The following is a 21,899-nucleotide window of genomic DNA, read 5'->3' as shown; positions in this document are numbered from 1 at the left end:
CTAGGCCTCCTCCAACGAGGCGCAGGAGTGCCTGCGGGAGTCATCCGGCTCCCGCACACCAGTTAAGTGTTGTGTTGTATAAAATTTTCAAAAAACTCAAGGAATGTTTCGTCCTCATAGCCATTTCGTCCAAAGGCCGCTGGCCTTCCAGCGAGACCACGTCGCATCGATGCTGTCTGTTGGACCTCGGAGCATACTCAGAAGACTGGCTCTACTCGCTCAACTACTCTCTCTTACCCGGACAATATCTGGATCGGTTCCATGGATCGGCTCATGGAATCAGGTACTCTTCGGTACCTAAGTCGATGGTTACCCAGAGCAGTCTGTCTGAAGTTATCCCGTACTATTCATCAGTGCCAGCCAAGTCATATATCGTCCAAGCCATGTCACAGCAGATACGTAGGTGCCATTCTCAAGATACGATTTCACGTTCAACCCGGTGAACGCACCGGCATCGGCGCAGGAGCGTCCGCGGAGGCGCGCAAGCCTCCGCGACAGGGAAGTCATTATTAGCTTGTTTTTTATTGGTAAAAAATCGTCTCTCATTTGTTCCAGTTGTACAATCCCGCTCGCAGTAAAACGTGCTGCTTGGGGAACATCCAAGGTGGCGACACACTGCATTCGGTGGTAGGGGATTCACGATGACGATGCTGATCGAGAGGAAGGTATCATCACATCGTGGGTGAGAACGAAGGCTTGCGCAGAACGACCTAGAACATCAAAACGGCCGGTGTTGAGGACCATTGATTCAAGTTGAACGTTCCGTATTCATAGTATTACAACGATCATCCATTTATGTTGTGCTTACCTTAGTTTCTAAACCATTGTGCTGTAAACTACTTGGTTAAAAACTTTATGTGTTGATACAGTAACTCCATGATTTGGTTTTGAAATCCCGCATATTTCAAGGCGGCCGGTTATGTATATTAATTAGTATTATTATGAGTATTGTCGATTCCAAGCCCACTCTACAACAATCATCATCCCAAATGATGATAGCGAGAATACTAGATTTGCTCTCTCCGTATTAATAGTATAGGTACCTTGCATACACTACAATCGAATCTAGATTTGCCTGAATGTAACGTAAAGTAGTATCAAATAAACTATCGTCCGTATCGGTTGTGTTTCTATAAACTCGGTTTTTAACTCGATCTGTGCAGTGAAAGAGCCACCAAGTATCGGTGTAACCGAAGAACAGTTTCCGTATTTTTTATCACAATTAAAATCCAAATCCAGTGACCTTAGATCGAAGACGTTGACACTGCTCTATAATCCATCTATACTCCATCAGTAGCAGCTACAAAAGTAAACTTCGTTTACCTTTGCTATAACAAAACCCTCATCGCCAGGAGATGATATCATCTCCTGGATGAGATATCACCCACAAGTCCAGATTCCCACCATACCGGACTTGTCCGCTGTCCAGCTGCTGTTTCCAACAGGGATGCGGTATGGGTCGGATCAGCTTTGCACTCAATAACCGACTGTTGTAGCAGAAGTTGAGCTGCCTTGCAGTGGTTTAAGTTTAGCTGTGTTACTTGCATGTCTGGAGTTCTGGACCCTTCTAGAGGCCGGACAGGCCTAAGCACTGGTAAGATGCCTGCTGTCTGTGCCCACAGGACAGATGCTGTCAGGTGCGAGCTTGGTGGTTTTCAACTCCACACCTACGACACACGCTATGTTTAAAGGCAACTATTATGCAAAGTGAATGCACCTCGGATGTTATGCCGTAAGATCATAGTTTTTGACCTCTAGTTTAAGGATCTGTGTCGATTAAAATATTTCATCGGTGAAATTTTGACTTTTTTACTATTTAAGGTAATATTTATAACCAAAAAACCTTATCTGATTTTTTGAAATTTTTTGAAACAAGTTATATAAAATCCGACCACCAAATTTTTTTCCTGATGCTTCAAGGAACATTTTCATATAATTTTTTTTTTCATATAATGAAAATAGTAAAAGTTATATTAAAATTACTGCTAGTTTTAAATTGTTCTTAAGGTTTATTATGAATAGATCTGGAGCCTTCCTTAGCCTAAAAGTGCTAAAAGTGTCTGGGTACGATTCCCGGTCTTGTCTAGGAAATTTTATCGCATTCCCTGGGCATCATCGTGTTAGCCTCTTGATATACGAATGCGAAAATGGTGACTTGGACTAGAAACCTCGCAGTTAATAACCGTGGAAGTGCTAAATAAACACTAAGCTCCGACTTCCGAGGCGGCATATGTCAGAGTGGTTGATGTAATGCCAATAACAAAGAAGTATTATTAAAGTTAAGAACATAATATCACTTTTTAGCATTTCAAATCAACAAAAAATTAAAACTACGAACTAGTTCAAAGTAGTATTTATGTTCTGTATTTCAAACTTGATTGAGCCTCAATGGAAGTCTGCATTATGTGACCACTGATATATGCTACCACCGTGGATAACAGTTTACTTGCATACTGTTCGTGGTGGTTATCTGGCATTTTGTAGTTTTGCTAGATAGTATAGAAATTTCTGTGGATGGCTTCCGTTGTTTGCTACGTATACTTTTTAAGGCCTCCCTGTGATGCGCCAACAAAATTCAAGAACGCGGAATTTCAAAATAAATATTTTTTCGATGATTGGTAGCCCGGCTGGTATTCAACTGTCACAAAAAGCTCGTATGGCGTCTGAATAGAAGTCCAACAATGTTACACTAAAATAGCAATCAACTACCTGTGGTAGATTCCTAATACCTTATAATAACCATTGCATTATTTTCCTTTCAAAACAACCCGTTTAACTAAAAGACTTCGGCAGTAACGCCCAGTGAAACCAAGTTGAGCGGGATGGGTTGAGTTGACCTCTGATGTCCAGACTTCAGGGGTGGCATTGTGCATCTCGATTCGAACGTAATTCTATCGAGTCTAACATGTTTGGCATTACGGCTTTCGATTCGATCTCGAAAACGACTCATCGTTCGAGTATGCTCGAGGAGGTACAAGAATAACGAGATGTTTTGGCATTATGGAGACTCGATAGCACACTGAAAAACGACTCAAGTCGAATGAAAATCTCTCGTCACCTTTATAGCTTTCGAATGTTGTTCGAGAGTCATTTCTTGCTGAAAGTTTTTCATTATATTTGTTATTATTTCTCTACGGGAAGAGTATAAATGTTCCATTATTGTATCTTGAAGGAAAGAATGTCATTAGTATAAGGTACACTGGGGGAAGTGGAAAAAGGGGGTAAGTGTAAAAATCGACTCGAAAAATTGGATTTGTACATACTTAACAGTTTTTTCCACATCATAACATTATGCAAGAATATACTTTGATGCTCACACTAATACTATGATCAAATTTGTATAATACGCACACTAACACGGTTAACGCTTGAACTTTAATTTTAGGTTTCGCGAAAAGTTGATTTTTGCACTCATAAAATCAATTCTTATTTGCACCAATTGTCCCTTTTTCGAGTGAATTTATATCACAGGTGACCATTATAATACAAATAAACTAATCCCATTCAATTGGTAGTGGTTTGTACCAAGAAAGCAAATAATTCAAAGATTTTACACTTACCCCAGGTATCAAACACTGCGGGGGAAGTGGATAATGTTCTAATTATGCAATTTTTTTCTTCCCTCCAGGGTCTATTTCGATAGCTGTGAATCTTAATATGTTCCTTCTTTGTTATCATTGTGATTCCAGTGGTGATTGGACTAATGTAAATGAGAAAATGCCTGATTAATCCACCTATTGGCAATCATGCCTTTCACGTCTTTTACGTATGAAAAAAATGTATAAAAAAGTTAAAAATAGCACTTATAGGTAAATATATTCTATAATTCACATTAATTTTTATTCATAACAAGTTTCGCCGTTGAATGGAATTTTTTTGCGAACAAATTGGTTAAGGACAAGTGCTTACGAATAGCTGATTATTTTGCACGTGCTTTGCGCACACACATACATATAAATACGCACATACAGACATCATCTCAATTAGTTAAACTAAGTTGATTAGTTTATAACTCTGTAAGTCCCATTTTTCCTTTAAAAAGTTCATCTTTAGTGCGAACATAAAGATTTTACGTACACTTAGTGTTCGAGAAGGCAAAATCAACCCTTCCCTAGCTATTACGAGAATTCTTTAAGGATCTATTCCGTTAAGGTAATGAAATTATTCCACAAAAGATACTCAGAGCAATTATCGTATTGATTTTAGTTATATGTAACTACTCATCACTATTAAAGGTCAAGGTAATATGGGTTTTCCACTTACCCCACCCCCCTAGGTTAAGTGGAAAAACATCTCCTAATTTTAAAATCTATTTCCATAAATTTCAAGCGACCAAAATTGTATGAATTACCGCACAGCTGATGCAAAATTGACTGTTTTTGATAGCCCATTTTGATTGAATGCATTTAGATCATTTAAACTGGTTTTACACTAATTCAAACATGCACTATCGATTTTTCCTTTTCCACTTCCCCCAGTGTACCTTACCTACTTTTATAGTTTCCAGACAATATGCAATCTCTAATTATTCCGAAATCCTCGTAAAAACGACTTCAACTTGAATCGTTTTTTTTTGCAGTTTTCACATATTTCTTGACGATTTTGATAACCCGCGTGAAAAATCTATAGGGAAAATCTGCGTAAAAACGTATATATTCCAAAATCTACGTAAAAATAGAGTTAAATAAAAAAAACGCACAAGAGATGACCCAAGTGCATCTAAATAGAATACATGGAAACATCAAAGTAATTTATTATCGATTCGTTTTTCAGCTTTAAATTATTTAGCTCAAAATTGGATCTGTGGCATAAACTCGAATAAATATAATAAATGCTAAAGTTTTTGATGAGTTTGATTGCTCTACGCATGCGGTCGCGTGTACTCAGACGACTAATGGCGGTGGAAGACCGACACTTGATTACAATTAGAGCAATCAAATTAAAAAAAAGGCTTTAGCAAAGCCATGCACAGCCAAGACATTTAACAAAAACAAAATGGTTTTCGTACGGCCGAGTTGCCGAATAATGAAAACTTATAATTTGTGTCGTAACTATATCTCGATTTATAAAGCATGTCGTATCGGCATAATGTTTTAATCGGTTTCAACTGCTCAATAAATAATATTGCTTTTATAGTCATTGAGCACGATTTGCTTATTTATAAATTAACTGCCAATTCATGCCATGAAGAATGCCTTTCCAACAGGCAACATGCTACACGCATATGAAATTACTCTTATTCTCTTTGTTTACTCACATTCGCAATGCGCTGAAGGTTGTCTGTCCAGCGGGCGGCATGATAAACACGGAGACAGCTATCTCTTATTCTCTTTGTTTACATTTCGTTTGACAGAACATACTCGATTGAGCTTAGTACAGCACCATTCGAAATCTTGTACTGCGACTGAATCTAGTCGAACGAAATACGTAATGCCGCAATTTTTTTTCGAAACGAATGCAAAAACGTACGAATCGAGAGTGATTCGATTCGAGATGCGCAATGTCACCCCAGATTTGTCTTGATGGTTTTTTTTTTTGCTAAAGGGTCGGTAGACCAATTTTTGGTAGACCAATCCCACCAGCTAATGTAGCGCTGGAGGAGGGTTTTTTTTCTAAAATTGTGTCAGTCTCCTCCTTCCAGAAGATGATTATGAACAGAATTGAAATATAATCGAGCATCTTTCTTGACCTGTCCAGGGTTAAATACTGTTTCTATGGGAACAAGTGGACGGTGCAAGGTTGCTGGCTTTTTTTTCAATAGATACGTATGAGATATGCAGTTACAAAAGAATTCGCTATAGAAAATTGAAATTTATGTTCGGTGTCAACAGTATTTCTAGTATAACTTCTGCTACTTTCATCATATGAAAATAATTTTTATATGAAAATTTTCCTTGAAGCGTCAGGAAAAAAATGTGGTGCCTGGATTTTATATAACCTGCTCCAAAAAAAAAAAATAAAAAAACAGAATAAATTTTTAGGTTAAAAATATCCCCTTAAATGGTAAAAAAGTCAAATTTTCACCGATTAAATATTTCCATCGACACAGATCCTTAAACTAGAGGTCAAAACTATGATTTAACGGTTTCACATCCGAGGTGCATTCACTTTGCATAATAGTTGCCTTTAAACATAGCGTGCGACATAGCATGTATGTATGTGTACACAAATGTGAGACACACTTTTGGGTACTTAGCATCATCCGATTTGCATTATGCAACGTACACACCAGTCAAGCAGTTCGACGAACATTGACTCCGCCCCCAAGAAAACGCTTCGGTTGCTGCTTTGTTTGAACGTGTGTGAAGTTGTTCGAACAACCATTTGACAGTTCGCGGCTCGGTTGCTAAAAATTAAAACGGTTTGATTTTTGTTTGAGTTATCGGGGGTGGAGCCAAGGTTCGCCGAACATATTTGAGCATTTGTAGTGAAGTTGCACAAACCCCCATATATTTTTTGATGGTTGGTGCTCAAGTTGGCGCTTTGGTCGTTCGTGTGTGATATTGTTGGTCGAATAAATTGATTGTTCGTTCCGCTGTTGGTAAAACTTGATGGATGTTTGAATGAACGAGAGGTGGAGTCAATGTTGGTCAAACTGCTTGACCGTGTGTACGTTCCATTAGACGCAGAATCCATTCCCATTGTTTGCTATTTAAAATTGACCGGATCGCCCATTGCGTTCCAGAGTTATTGACAAAACATTGTCTTTTGCCAACACCCTTGGAAATAACATTTCAAAAACTTTTTTTTCAGAAATTGCTGCATTATTCATTCGAATGACCGCAAATAGATATAAATTAATGGAAACAGTCGCATATATCCCCCTAAATTGCAATTTATGTGTTTTCCTTATTTTTAAATATAATGCGCACCAGCACATACATTTCTATATGGCACCAACGAAGCTAGATAAATGATTCTTCTGCGCACACATATAAATCTATTTATCTATATACATAAAAAATAATTTCTGTCTGTCTGAACCTTATAGACTCCGAAACTACTGAACCGATCAGCGTGAAATTTGTATGCAGAGGTTTTTGGGACCGTGGAAGGTTCTTCAGATGGTTCGAGACCCCTCCCTCCTTTAAAAAGGGGGGCTCCCATACACATAAAACAAAAACTTCTTCATAACTCAAGAATTAACCAGAGAATAAATCAATTTTAGGCGAAACGAAGTTTGTTGGGTCTGCTAGTATACCATAAAATGGTCTGTACATTTGGCTATGTATGTTAACCGTATTTGTATAACGCACTTATAATACAGCAAACGTAAACATTTTTTGTGGCATTATAATTATTTCCAAAAGCCAAATGCTCAAAATTTATACAGCCAAAATACCATCGTGGCTTTACTTCATAATTTTGTTGGGAGATTTTGTTTAGACGCTATGGTCTAACAGTATGGCGTGGGTAATAGGTACCTACTACCAATTTGATGAACATTTGATGGGCGTTGTTTCTCCAGTTTACTCGAACATCTAGCGATGCCCAGGTTCGATTCCACCGCGTGCAACTCGCGTAATCGTGGCCTTTCACCAAGTCTCCCATCCGGGTCTCTATTGAATAAGCATTAATTTCCATTGTTTTCTTCCCGCAGGAATTGGCCAAAATGAAACAGGAGCCAGTGAAGCCACAGGAAGGACGTGCAATGGCTGAGAAAATAAACGCTTTCGCTTATTTGGAATGTTCGGCCAAGTCGAAAGAGGGCGTACGTGAAGTGTTCGAAACCGCCACCAGGGCCGCGTTACAGGTCAAAAAGAAGAAGAAGAGTACATGTGTTTTGCTCTAAAGAGCAAATGGCAACATATTTTTTTCTTTCTTTCGTGGAATGCAAACACAAATAAACTGCAACAAGAAAAGAAGAAAGTAAGCAAAAAAGTTTAATAAATAAAAAAGGTGGTCGTCGTCAATCGGTTAAGAACAGGAGATGAAAAGGAGGCAGTGTGAGCAAGATAGGGTATTTTGAAAATGGATGCTGGATCTGCTTTGTAGGAAAGGAAAGGGAAGCAGTTGCGCAGGTTATGTAAAATTAGGAATACCAGCTACGAACGAAAGCAAAAAAAAATAACAAAACTATCTCTACCGTAAAAAAATCATACGCAAAAAAAAATCATTATGCAACACATACACACACTCATAATATGATGCGAAATGGAGGTCGAATGATACGACCTAGCCAAACGAAAACAGCAGCAGAGCACATATATGCTGACATTTTTGTTGTTTTATTTATCAATTTGTCTTGTGAAAATGTGTACGACACAATCGCGTGCGAAAAGCAAAACGGAAAATTTGTTAGCGTAATCTTAATTACCAATCATTCGTATCCAGAAGCAGCAGTAGCTACATCAAGTTTAGTATCTCGCGAAGCATTCAAGAATCGGATCAAAATACGGAACCCCGAATCAGAGATTTGAGAGGACGTGAAGCATTTTTTCGGCAGGGCGAAGCAAACTACCGGTTTTTTCTCTCCATTCTTTTTTACTACTTGTCGCGCGGGCATCTATTAGATGTGTTTTTATTACTAATTAATAATGGTAAGCCTCCTATTATTATACTTTAGAATATATGAAGCAAAGATTATCTAAATGAAAAAAAAAGAAGCAGAAGACGAGTGTTGGAGATAACAGTCTAATAAAAAGGCTAGATTTTTAAACAAACACACAAAGACGAATCGGTGGCGAAATAAAGTACTAACAACTTATGAGAAAAACTATTTTTTTATATTATTTATCCGATAAAATATTTTATACTTTCAATACATACATACCTTTTGTAGGTTCATGCGAATAATGATTATTTTAATCTCTCCATCTTCCACAACTATGCATTTCCAACTCTATTGGAAATTATCATCTTTGGACTTAGAGTTCTTTTATTGCTTTTATTTGTATTTTGTAATTGTAATTCGGGAAACATCCGTAAGACCCAAACAAATACCTAAATCAATATCATGTAACAGACGAGGCGGCGATCTATTCATGTGTTTATATAGAGGGGAAACCCAACATCGAGTCTTATCAAAATCAAATCGGTTGTACGGTGTCCTGCAAGCTGTAAACTGACCGACTGATCATTGTAGTTGATTGTACAGTATCAATTTGTTTTCATCCGCGTTCAGATCGTTTTAGCTGTACAATTCTCGGCTTGGTGATGAGATTCATTGATAGTTTGGTGATTATTGGAGTATTTTGCTTGGCATTGCCTGCACGGTAAAAAATCAACACGCTCAATTTAACTGTTCTATCTATTGAATGTTCAACTTTAAAATCACTATTATTGAAAATGATATTCCTTTGATTTTGAAGTGGTGTCACACCTTTCACAAGTGTATTGAATGCAGACAATTCGATAACATCAACACTGTTGATCAAAGTGCTACTCACTAGATGTTGAAATGATTAGCACTTCGATCAGCACCAATAATGTCTCCACTAGAATTGAAAGTGCTATGCTATTGAATTCACAGGTTCAAGGCTATTGATTTAAGAGTGGAGCGATATTGGTGTTGTTCTAAAAATAGATGACAGTTCTTTCATCTGTTCTGCTTATTTCACAATGTATTTCGAAGTGTGAGATGGAGTCATGGTAAGACGAAGGACTTTCAAGCAAAGGTATGTTATTCAAATCTGAGCTGAGGTAATTCTATTTTTTTATTTTGTTGTAATTATATTCAAAACATTGTGCACGTCAAATGGAAGTGGTGGTCTTTGAATGCGACGAGCTCAGCTATTGATATTGATTTGATTCCAAAGTAGTGCGTATTCAAATGCAGAACAGTTCGCATGGACGTGTATATTTTTTACCGTGTGTGCTTTCCCAATCATTCTACCAATGCGGGATTCGCAAGCACTCTTTCGTACAGCTGGTTCATCGTGGGTGGACCGTTGAGGAGGGCCAATGGCCATGGCATGTCGCCATTTTCCATAAACAGAAAGGCAATTCTGGAGATTATGCATGCGGTGGAACATTGCTGGATGAGAAGCACGTTTTGACTGCAGCGCATTGTGTCGTGAATCGTAACACTGGATATAGCTTACAACCCGCTATCTTCAAACTACATTTTGGCCAGCAGAATTTGTCTACGGTGAATGCTAATGTACAGATTCGAGATGTCCGAAAAGTGCACGTACATCCTGAACATTCCACCCATCGGAACGATATAGCGATACTAGAGCTGAGGCTGCCTGTGCAGTACACAGATTATGTTATTCCTATATGCATCGACCAAAAGGCCGACATAGATTTGCGTAACCTAGAAGGTCAACGTGGATGGATTACGGGATGGGGCACGACTCACACAGGATCGATTTCGGATGTATTACAAACGGCATCACTACCAGTTGTGAGTTATCTACAGTGCTTCAACGATCATGAAGTAGTATTCGGGAATCTCCTGAATCAGAATGTCTTTTGCGCAGGTGATCGCAATGGTAATTGTTATAGACTTTGCTTTGGAAGTGATATTACTTTAAGAGGCTATTCCGCCATTTTAGGAACTAGTCCCGGCACAGGAGACAGCGGGGGCGGCTTGTATTTTAGCGATGGGGATCGCTGGGTTCTTAGAGGTATCGTATCATTTGCAAAAGCAGATGAACTGAAAAAAGAGGTTGATACCTCAAAGTATGTGATATTCGTTAATGTGCAGCGTTTCTTAACGTGGATCAAGGAAGTAATTAAAGAAAATGAATCACAATCAAGTAATGTTCCGAAACGCATAAGTGAGAAAGGTAATTGCAAAATCAGGCAGGAGAAATTTGTTTACTAATATTAAAGATATTACAGAATGTAACAGATTCAAGGGTTTGGCCAGAAAACGACGTAACGACATTTGCGATAACTCTAGGTATCCTCATACGGTAAGTATCAATCCGATTTTATTTGTTTATGTTTTATCAGAAGAAGGTCAAAGTGGTTTAGCCCTGTCTGATGAGCAGGTTGAAGTCGCTTGAAGTTATTCCCATCCCTCTCGTTTCCATTTTTTGGCAAAAAAGAACTAGTGAACTAGTTCGAATGACTCAAACCTGCTCGTTAGACAGAACTGTTATGAACTAAAAGCCAAAGTTTCTGATATTATAAAGTTGCGCAAAGAGGATCTTCTTACGCTGATTCTGAATGATGCTCATGTTATTATGTTGGCAACTTTCAATTTTATAATTAGGAGAACTTTCAATTTTGTTCAACCTTTCAAGTTGCTCCATGGTAGTGTTCACTTCTAAAGTTTTTTAATTCGAAATCCAAGTCACCCACAGAGTGCGAACACGTGAGTTTCTTGTTGCTACTTTATTAAGGGGTTTATTGAAGTGTTTTGAAGCTGTTTCTAGAACAGATTCAATATATTTTAATTCTTGCGTTTTAATTTGCCATAATAGTCATTAGGCGATAACAATACTTCACTCTTATCAACAAGCATTTGTTTACTTTGCTCGATAGGTACACGGAAGAAATAAACTACCCTATAGTGAGTTTAATTCACCCAACCTCGAACATCCGTACGGGAAGCCAAATTGAGAAAGTAGGGTCGAAGTAGTTTGCCTTTACTCCCATGTTAAAAAAAGTACCCAATGGAAAATTTATTGACCCAAATTTAAGTTTAATTCACTCAATTTCGACCTCAGGTAATAAAACTCAAAATTGGCTTCCCGTATTGAACTGGCGTTGTTGGATTGTTTGGCTCTTTTGTTTTTGACAACAAAGAAGAAAGTGGATGAAAGCGAAGAGAAAAATAACTCAAAAGTAAGTTTAAAAGTACTCAATTTTGGGTACTTTTTTCTTCCGTGTAGAAGGTTTGACAATTCAATAGGTAGATTTGGCTTCACTCTTTGCGCAACTCTATCCAGTTTTCCCAGTTTTCCGCTAGCGGTTTTCCGCGAGAAGGCTTGAATTCCTTCACCAGCACCTTCTTATATGTCACAGGCAAGCTGGCGGCAATGAATTATTGGCAGTGGCTGATTTTCGACCCGCCGCTATCACATCCAGGCGCTATACTGCCATGAATCGCATATCTGTCCCATCTTTGCTGGGTTTCCTATTCATATGGGACAAGTATGCGATTCACGGCAGTATAGTATATGCGCAAAATAGCCAGCATGAGTTAACCGCCAGAAATTTGTATGGCGAAAGACATCTAACGCGGGTTTTCTCAATATTAGGAACTTTTCATGAAAAACTATTTGGTACCTGTTATGTAGGAAGGTGTCCGCTACTACGCCTACCAAATATTTTTTCGATGAAGGTGCTTAATTTTGAGAAATCGAACCTTAGATGCCTTTCGCCATACTGAATTCAGAAAGTTAACTCCAAGTGTGCCGCTGTAAGCACGCTCAAAGCAGGCGATTCATTACCGCTTGCGGAAAACTGGATAGTGTTGGCTGCGTCCATAAGGTTTGTGGGAGTAGTAGGGCCATTTAACATTTAACAACTACAAACATTTTCTTATTTTTCTTCAAACAATGAATCGCCTGCTTTGAGCGTGCTTACAGCGGCACACTAGGAGTTAACTTTCTGAAATCAGTATGGCGAAAGGCATCTAAGGTTCGATTTCTCAAAATTAGGCATTTTAATCGAAAAAATATTTGGTAGGCGTAGTAGCGGACACCATCCTTCATAACCGGTACCAAATAGTTTTTTCATGAAAAGTTCCTAATTTTGAGAAAACCCGCGTTAGATGTCTTTCGCCATACAAATTTCTGGCGGTTAACTCTTGCTGGCTATTTGCGCATATACGATAGCGCCTGAATGTGGAAGCGGCGGGTAGAAAATCAGCCACTGCCAATAATTCATTATCACACCTAACCGGTAATTGTTAGATTTTCTAACTATTCGGTTTAAGGACCTACCCAAACCTGTATAACTGGGCAATTTTGCAAGCTTTTCTTACAATATTTGTTTGCGCGCTTACATTTTTTGTATAAGAATCCAATTTTGCATATTAGGGTCTTGCCGGCATTTCTCACCAACACAAACGCACGGTTCGTGGTTGCAAACAATCTCATTTGATTTTGCTGTGAAAGCTGCTCGTGGTTGCGCAAACAAACTGAGTAAAAGTGTGAGTGAAATGTGCGCGTGTGTACACGCTCGCAGAAAGCCTAATGGCCCGTTTACATATGAGCTAGTTCTAGCGGACAATGCACTATCCGACAATACTAGCGCGATATTAGCACAATGTTAACGCTTATTAGCGAGGACAATTCCTGTTTACATTGCGCTAATATCGCGCTAGTATTATCGGATAGCGCATTGTCCGCTAGAACTAGCATATATGTAAACGGGCCATAATGCAACGTACACACCAGTCAAGCAGTTTGACGAACATTGCCTCCGCCCCCAAGAAAACGCTTCGGTTGCTGCTTTGTTCGAACGTGTGTGAAGTTGTTCGAACAACCATTTGACATTTACTGGCTCGGTTGGAAAAAATTAAAACGGTTTGATTTTGGTTTGAGTTGTCGGGGGTGGAGTCAAGGTTCGCCGTTCGCCGAACATGTTTGAGCATTTGTAGTGAAGTTGCACAAACCCCCATATATTTTTTGATGGTTGGTACTCAAGTTGGCGTTTCGGTCGTTCGTGTGTGATATTGTTGGTCGAAACAATTGATTGTTCGTGACGCTGTTGGTAAAACTTGATGGATGTCTGAACAAACGAGAGGTGGAGTAAATGTTGGTCAAACTGTCAAACTTACAAACCAAAATAAAACCGTTTTAATTTTTTCCAACCGAGCCGCCAACTGTCAAATGGTTGTTCGAACAATTTCACACACGTTCAAACAAAGCAGCAACCGAAGCGTTTTCTTTGGGGCGGAGTCAATGTTCGTCAAACTGCTTGACTGGTGTGTACGCTGCATAATATTGTTGGTCAAATAAATTGATTGTTCGTGCCGCTGTTGGTAAAACTTGATGGATGTTTGAATAAACGAGAGGTGGAGTCAATGTTGGTCAAACTGCTTGACCGTGTTTACGTTCCATAATGCCCAGTTCTTATCGTTCTTATGGAACGTACACACGGTCAAGCAGTTTGACCAACATTGACGCCACCTCTCGTTTATTCAAACATCCATCAAGTTTTACGAACAGCGACACGACCAATCAATTATTATAATGATATGGAAATGCTAATATCATCTTCCAAACTTGGACGTACATGTTCATGATAGCATTAGAGGCGAAAGTATAGAATTGATAGTTCCGTTAGGATACGGCAGGCATGAAGAATGTTTTTATAGAAGTCGATTTGAAAGCGAGCGGAGGGCAATATTTGTGATGGCACATATCGCACGACCTTCCTTCTGCCAAGCTCCCGTATGAAGGGGGGGGGAAGAATATCAGTGTGGAAGCTGATATATCTCCACCAGTAAGTAAGTGGAGATATATCAGCGTAATCGCATGTCGAACACAAATTCAGGAACTGAATTCAGTTAATACCAGGCTTTAGACATCCCTATCTAATTCCCTTAGCTTAAAAATAGCCACCATGTCCCTAGCACAATGTACAGATAGACTGCTGTCAGTTGCATGGAATGCCAACAATCGTCAACAACAACAACGATTGTAGCTTGATAATCAAAAATATCCACAACAATAAAAGAGCAGGATTTGTTTTTAAATTCTGATCAAGCTTTTCACGGTGAAATAAAAGACAAATTGTTGATCTCCATGTAAGAAAATTCAAAATTGATCATTTAGAATAAGAAGAATCTTGCAAGATTGAAACAACTATTTCGATTGTTGCACCAAACTACGTGCATATTGTTGTTTCAATCTTCAACATTGTTGTTTCAACGATGATTCATTGCTTCTTTCAATTGAACATTATTGTTGTTTCAATTCTGCATCGCATGATTGAAACAATAATAATATCGTTGCTCTGGCAACTATTTCGTAATATGAAAAACCTGTGAAACTGATCAACATAAATCATTCTGTCTACAATAAGTAAGCATGGAGCAGAGGTAAGGTGGATGACTCTTACTCCCCTTGTAACTAGTTCGATTCTGCTTCTGTCACATTTTCCTATTTTGTTGATGTCATCGTAGTGTCGATAAAGTAGTTTCGTAGCATTTTTCGAAAGTAAAAACAACCATAAAAATAGTTGTTTTCTGATGTAACATTTGACAGTGACAGCTGAAAAGCATGGTTGAAACAAATATATCCGATAGTTGAATCAACTATCGCGTATGGTTGATTCAACCCTATTTGTGGTTGTATCAACCAAAAATGTTGTTATTCATAAATCAATGCAAAAATATTGTTGATTTGAAGCAGAATCAGGTTGATTCTACCACATATTTTTCTCCGTGTACGCTAAACATGAGCTCTAGCATAGGCCTGGTTAATACTTTACACCTTATATGGGTACCTGGCCATTCTTCCATAGCTGGAAACGAATTGGCTGATGAGTTAGCTCGTAATGGAGCATCGCATGACTTTGTTGGTCCTGAGCCAGCTATTCCAATATCCAAGTGTTGGGTGAAGCTTTTGATCAACTCTTGGGCTGTCACCAGCACAAATGGCATTGGAGTAGTTTAGATTCATGTCATCAAACAAAATTGTACATGCGGGAGCCATCTCCGGTAGTAGCAAGCTATTTAGCTAATCTGTCTAAACAGAATTGCAGTGTCTTAGTCAAGGCCTTGACAGGTCACTGCCGACTGAACTATCACATGGCAAATATTCAACGCGTTGAATGATCTGTTTGTGATAGTTGTGAATCCGATTATGGAACTTCTTATCATCTAATATGTAACTGCCCAGTCTATGCACAATTGCGCTTCCAAATATTTGGTAACCACTTACTAAGTGAAATTGACTTCAGAAACCTGAACCTTCAGAGTATTTTGTTGTTCATAACCTGTTGTGGTAAGGAGTTATAAGCTCTTGTACGCTTATGCGTTGTATACTCTCTTCAAGGGCCCTTTTCCAAACATTCCCTTTGTTATCCCATCCATATTCCTTTTCCTTTTTGTTCACTTCCTTTTCCGTCAGGTGTGTGATGAAAAAGGCTGTGACGGCGATGGCACAAATCTCCCAAATTGAGGTGAACGTGCCCCTGGAGCCGACGTTCTGATACCTGATAGTCTTGGAATAATTTTCTTGTCCTCTTGTATCATGGTACAAGTACCACAGGTCTGTCCTTAGTATAACATGGTCTCGTTTTGCAGCCGCGCATCTAACGCTAGGTTAAGGAAAAACGACAATCACTGCTATGCAAGTAATTTCTTTTTTAGGTAACTCTTATCTACAACGATGATGTCGCCAAGTGCAATGGTGTTCTGGTGAATGAAAACTATGTTTTAACAGCTTGCTATTGCAAAAGGTATGCGAACAGAATAAAATGCCAAAGATAAAACACATTGCCTTTTTATATTTATAGCGATGAAAATAGACTTGCACCCAGAAAAATTCAAATCGACGCTTACGGTGTAGTTGGCGTTGAAAAAATGGTTTGCTATCCTCATTATAGAAGCGGAGTTGTGTATAATGACCTAGCCTTAATTAAGCTGAAAACTCCTGTTGAATTATCCAGCAACATTATTCCAGCTTGCTTGGCTAGCAATTGGACTGAGAATCTCTATGACACTCTTTTACAAACTGGTTATGGTACCAGTACGTACTCAGGTAACCTTACGCGTTTCATCAGAAATCGGGCTACAATTAAGTAATTATTACCATTTCCTATTTCATAGGCATCAAGAAATTCATTGAATCAGATGAGAACCAAGTCATAACAAAAGAACGGTGCGAAGAAATAATACATAAATCAAGGCGTACACAGCAGTGGGTCATCCGGCAGTCCGTTGCAGTCCGTTAACACGCGTTCCTGCATGTTCACAGTAGTTGGAATTACAAGCTTCGGAAGTCAGGACAATGAATTATACCGGAAGGGAAACGCCACTGTGGTCGATGTTTATACGCGCATTTCGCACTATCTGGATTGGATTGAGCACGTGGTGTGGAATTTTGAACCACCAGTGACTTCCACTGTCGACACGCGACAGGATGAAACAATAACCACCAGTGAATTGCCATATCGAACGGATTTTGTGTTTCCAGATAACTAAATCATATAAAATACTACGTTGGAATAACATTGTTTTTATTCTTTGAAGAAACACTCATTCATCCGTATTCTTGTTTACGGACGAACGATACTTTCGAAGGAATGCGATTCGTTCGAACCGTTTCTCCATTTGATTTTGCTGGCGTAAACGAAAATGCGCATGAGCTTTCGATCGAATGAGCATTCGATCGTAAACAAGAGTTTGGGTAATTATTATATTGAGTAATGAATATTAATAGTAGATCAACTCAGGGATATCCAGTTTTCCGCGAGCGGTAATGGCCGCCAGCTTGCCTGCGGATTAGTCTCTGATTTGACTAAATACACCCACCGTTCGAGAATTTTGATCAATGTGGTACATAAAAAGGCTTGAATTCACTTAATCAGCTTAATCATGAGCATTAAGGTGGACTACACTTGAAAAAAAATAAAAATCAAATGTTTGAGGATAATACCCTCTGTTCCTTCAATAAACCGAGCGGACTGTATTACAGTCGACTCTCTACATCTCGATGTTCTTTATCTCGATATCTCTCCCTATGTCGATGGTTTCCTTGGTCCCTTCAATCTACATACATTTTGGCACTCTACATCTCGATAACCTCCCTATCTCGATATCTCTCTATCTCGATGTGTTCTGATCATATTTTGTTCTGGATTTACTCTCCTTATGTCGATTTGTTCAAATTTTTAGGCTACTAGACCATCTGTGGACAATAACAAACATATCAACAACAAGATATGACGTTTGTTTTGTTGTCGTTTTTCATAGCAACGAGCTTTTTTGGATCTAGTACCCATTTTAATTTTCATTCCATTCCTCGATCTCTCCCTATCTCGATGGTCCCTTCAATATCGAGATGTGGAGAGGCGACTGTAATAGGATTTTTCTTCGCGAAATGAAAAACGCGTCAGATTACTGTTAATCGACAAGAGAATATATTTATTTTAAAAGATACATGTATGTATGTGTATTTCAATGTTCACAGCAAAAGGGGTGACGGTATTAGCTGGATTCTGCATGAGTCGGTTTAGCTCCCAACATACTCCCTGCGTTGAAATCCTTTCAATCTGGCTCGCTATCTGGAGGCAGTAGGCAGACCTCGGTTATGGCACGTGTTCGGACAAGGAGTGAAACACGTCTAGATAGCAGCTAACAGCAGCTTCTTAGCTGAAATTATATTTTAGATGTTCATTTTTATAGTTCATAGTTTAATTTAGAAATCTTACATTTTCGTTTTCTTCTTCTCCGACTGTGTCCAAACTAACCCTTTGTTTCTGTTTTCTTTGCGTGTCCTATGTTAAGTTGTATATAGTTAACAAATTGTTCGTACATGGTCTTAGTTCATACTCACTACTTAGAATATGGTTAAACAGCCAAATTTCACGTAGTTTAACACCTTTCGATCCTTTACTATTAGCGTAAGTATCTGTAAGCTTTCGATTCTACACATTTCTTCGCATGTTATTTTAAGCTAGAGTATTTACCTTAGTTTCCCAATTATCGGCTAAACTTGATTTCATTAGAATATTTCAATTGATAGAAACTAATTTAGGTAGGAATTTTAACAAATTATAATAGTAATTTAGGTTTAGAAACAATATTTCTCTAGGTAGACCAACTAATAATTGCACTGTGTCTTCTTGCCACGTTGAAGGTATGCTGCATTTGACAGTTGAAGTTTCAATGTCATGTTGCCTGTCATTTCTCGCGTTGATGTCTATGCTACTTTGATAGGTACGGGCGGTACTGAACTCACTCAGTTTCGTGCCCAGAGGTTCCGCAACATTCCCCCACCCGTGTAGTTCCGGACCGTCCAGATGTCCGAAGGTCCAGGGGAGCCAATTTCACCGCTGGACGACGCACCAGGCCATTCCTCGTTTGTACTACCGCTCGTCGAACTTGTCCATCTGCTGCCTTCGTAACGTCAACGACACGTCCTCTTATCCAGCCATTTCGTTTTCCCTCGTCCACTACAAGCACGAGGTCCCCCGGTTCTAATGGCTTGACTGGATCGAACCACTTGGTGCGCCTGGCTATGGTTGGTAGGTATTCACGAATCCAGCGGATCCAGAAGTGATTGACCAGGCATTGCGCTAAACGCCAGCTGTCACGTAAAGCATTCCCTTCTATGCCCATGGGTATTGCTGGCTGGGTTATGCCTTTTGTGCCAAACAACAGGAAATGGTTTGGAGTTAGCGATTCCTGTTCCGTTGACTCCAGAGGTATATATGTGAGTGGTCTGGAGTTAACTATAGCTTCTGCTTCTATCGCTACTGTCTCGAAGACTTCATCGCTAGGACGGTGAGGATGTCCAGCAATATCGAACATAGCCGCCTTGATGGAACGCACCATGCACCATGAATACCCATATGTAGCGCCAACGGCGGGTTGAAAATCCAGCTTGTATTGGTGTTGGTGAATGTTACCGCACAGTCCTCATGGATGTCCTGGATCTGTTTCGCAAGAAGATTCGAGTTCCGTTGTCGCTGTAGAACGTTTCCGGAGAGCCACGACGAGCCACAAATCGTCTTATGGCCATTACGCATGACTGGGTAGAGAGACTGTGAACTATCTCCAGGTGTACAGCGCGCACCGTGAGGCATGTGAATAACGCTACCCACCGTTTGACCAAGCATCTTCCTTGTTTAACCAGCATCGGTCCGAAATAATCAACCCCAGTGTGCGTAAATGGTCTGATCATTCCTGTTACACGAGTTTCCGGTAGAGCAGCCATCATAGGAGGATGAGGTACAGCTTTCTTAACACGACAGGTTAAACACTGCTTTGATACCCGGCGGATCAGAACTCGTAGTCCTGGCACATGGAACCGTTGACGCATCTCATTACATACGGTTTCTCCATTCCCATGCTGATATCGTCGATGATAGCTTTCCGTCAGAAGGTAAACAGCATGATGCTTTCTGGGTAGCAGAATCGGATACTTCGTATCGTAGGACACAGTTGGCTGTGCAGCGATTCTGCTGTTCATCCGGACAACGCCGGACTCATCTATGAAGGCTGATAGCCGATACAGAGGACTGGACTTAGGGATCGTTATTGATTTTGAAGGTTCTGTTAAGTTACGCCGTAGAATTGCGCACTCGTCTGGATACGATTCAGCTTGTACCTGTCGCCATATCAAGATTTCTGCTTCCACAAGCTCTTTTTTCACTAGGAAGGCCGTTTGTAAGGCCTTTTTACCCTTGAATCTTTGCACTGCCCGAAGTACATACGCCGCTGCCCTAAGTAAGCGATACCAGTTGGAGAATCTGGAAACGTCCAGCAGTGGTTCAGATACGGTACCATGAAACAGAAATACGGATCGTAGTTCAGCTTCTGTTTCTGTTCTATTCAGCGCAGGTTGTAACGGCCACTGATCTCGCGCCTCACGTAGGAATTCCGGTGCGGTGAACCAAGTGTTCGTCGGATCGAAGCTAGGTCCGCCTTTCCATTTCGTGGCAGTGTTGGCATTGTTTAATTTGGATGGCACGTAGTGCCACTCATCCAAACTAGTTGAAGTGAGGATCTCCCCCACACGGAAAGCCACAAATTGATGGTAGCGTCGGCTATCAGACCGTAACCAGCTGAGCACAGTAGACGAGTCTGTCCAAACAAAACGCTCGGTTACTCGGATATCCAGGGATCGCAACACAGAGTCCATCAATCTTGTTCCGAGCATCGCTGCTTGAAGCTCCAGGCGAGGTACGGAAAGTGGTTTCAGTGGAGCAACTTTCATTTTCGCTGCTACCAGGGCACACTTGGGGTTACCGTTATTCCCGTACCGAAGGTACAGAACAGCCGCACAAGCCACTTCGCTCGCATCCACGAATAAATGGGCCTCGACATCTTTCAAATCGGAGCTGTTCGTCCTTTGAAGAAACAGCGAGGCACAGCAACCTTGTCTAACCGCTGCATGTATTCACACTAAGATAACCACTTCTCCAGCAGTTCTTCCGAGATGGGCTCATCCCAATCCATTTCGCTTCTCCAGATCTTCTACATGAGAATTTTGCCGTGTACTTCGAAGTGGGCAATCAGTCCTAGTGGATCGAACAAAGACATTACAGGACTTGTAGGAGTGTTTATGCTTTCAATCAATTCCTTTATTTCATCCTTCAAATTTCTCAGATAGAAGGTGCAGACGTCCTCAGTAGGTCTCCAAATCAAACCAAGCACGCGCTCTGATCCCAGCGATTTCTCCAGATTCATGCACACTCATTTGGTGCTTTCGACCCGCTGGTATTGATCATAACTTCCGCTGAATTGGAGCAGAAACTACGAATTTCGAAGCCAGCTTGTGAATGAATATGTTTCACATCGTTGATCAACGCGATGGCTTCCGCTTCTGTATCTACACTCTACAGAATATCGTCCACGTAATGGTTGTCCGTGATGGCCTTCGCTGCCCGGGGAAGGTGCCAGCGAACTCTTGGGCATTTTATTCTTAACAAACTGCGCTAAACTTGGTGAGCAAGTGCACCGAAGGTGGCAAACATCCATTACGAAGATCGTGGTGCTGATTCTGGATGCTGTCGGAATATGAATCGTTGAGATTGCTTGTCTTCTTCCGTATGCGGATCTGGTGGAACATCTCCCAGTCCCTACAAGGCGATGTTCTTCTGTCGAAAACGTAGCAGGACATCAGAGCCACCAGAAGATCCGGGCCTTTTAGCAGCATATCATTGAATGATATCCCTCCAACCTGTGCTCTAGCATCCCATATGAGTCGCAGTTTGTCCGGCTTCTTCGGATTCTGCACCACGCCTAGGGGTAGGTATTAAACCTTGCTTGAATCTGTGGCTTGTAGCTCCTCTGGCGTAATACGATGAGCATATCTTTT

At 40.1% G+C, this 21,899-nt stretch overlaps 3 protein-coding genes across 6 annotated transcripts in view; 2 read left to right on the top strand and 1 right to left on the bottom strand.

Annotated features, from left to right (window-relative positions):
* The window catches only part of LOC134211396 (ras-like GTP-binding protein Rho1), an 80,284-nt gene extending 71,568 nt beyond the window's left edge, over nucleotides 1-8,716 (top strand). For all 4 annotated transcript variants that reach the window (XM_062688205.1, XM_062688208.1, XM_062688206.1 and 1 more), the window contains one exon: nucleotides 7,601-8,716. In XM_062688205.1, the coding sequence (XP_062544189.1) occupies nucleotides 7,601-7,792 (192 nt within the window). In that variant the 3' untranslated portion in view covers nucleotides 7,793-8,716. The remainder of the gene's footprint in view (nucleotides 1-7,600) is intronic.
* A 1,041-nt stretch (nucleotides 8,717-9,757) lies between these two features.
* On the top strand, nucleotides 9,758-17,105 carry LOC134215635 (polyserase-2-like). Its single transcript, XM_062694782.1, is given in 7 exon segments — nucleotides 9,758-10,436; nucleotides 10,500-10,733; nucleotides 10,789-10,862; nucleotides 16,223-16,311; nucleotides 16,369-16,613; nucleotides 16,682-16,763; nucleotides 16,765-17,105. Coding segments are annotated over 7 exon segments (1,680 nt in total). The 5' UTR covers nucleotides 9,758-9,772; the 3' UTR covers nucleotides 17,057-17,105.
* A 2,224-nt stretch (nucleotides 17,106-19,329) lies between these two features.
* LOC134209434 (uncharacterized) lies at nucleotides 19,330-21,037 on the bottom strand. Its single transcript, XM_062685422.1, has 3 exons — nucleotides 20,994-21,037; nucleotides 19,602-20,928; nucleotides 19,330-19,512 (listed from the first exon to the last, which is right to left on the bottom strand). Exons 1-3 carry the CDS (start codon nucleotides 21,035-21,037, stop codon nucleotides 19,330-19,332), a joined length of 1,554 nt encoding a protein of 517 aa, XP_062541406.1.
* Between the last annotated feature and the right edge of the window lie 862 nt (nucleotides 21,038-21,899).

Source organism: Armigeres subalbatus, chromosome 2 (genome assembly GCF_024139115.2).
Source record: "Armigeres subalbatus isolate Guangzhou_Male chromosome 2, GZ_Asu_2, whole genome shotgun sequence".
Taxonomy (NCBI): Eukaryota; Metazoa; Arthropoda; class Insecta; order Diptera; family Culicidae; genus Armigeres; species Armigeres subalbatus.
This window is presented reverse-complemented; position numbering and strand designations above follow the sequence as displayed.

What these genes read in the sequence shown, in the direction of transcription:
- LOC134209434 (XM_062685422.1), bottom strand. Translation starts at nt 21,037, where the DNA reads ATGGATTGGGATGAGCCCATCTCGGAAGAACTGCTGGAGAAGTG. An exon ending in GAAGAACTGCTGGAGAAGTG is followed by an intron (nt 20,929 to 20,993) that starts GTTATCTTAGTG and finishes GTTTCTTCAAAG; the next exon opens with GACGAACAGCTCCGATTTGA. An exon ending in GTCTCTCTACCCAGTCATGC is followed by an intron (nt 19,513 to 19,601) that starts GTAATGGCCATA and finishes CTTGCGAAACAG; the next exon opens with ATCCAGGACATCCATGAGGA.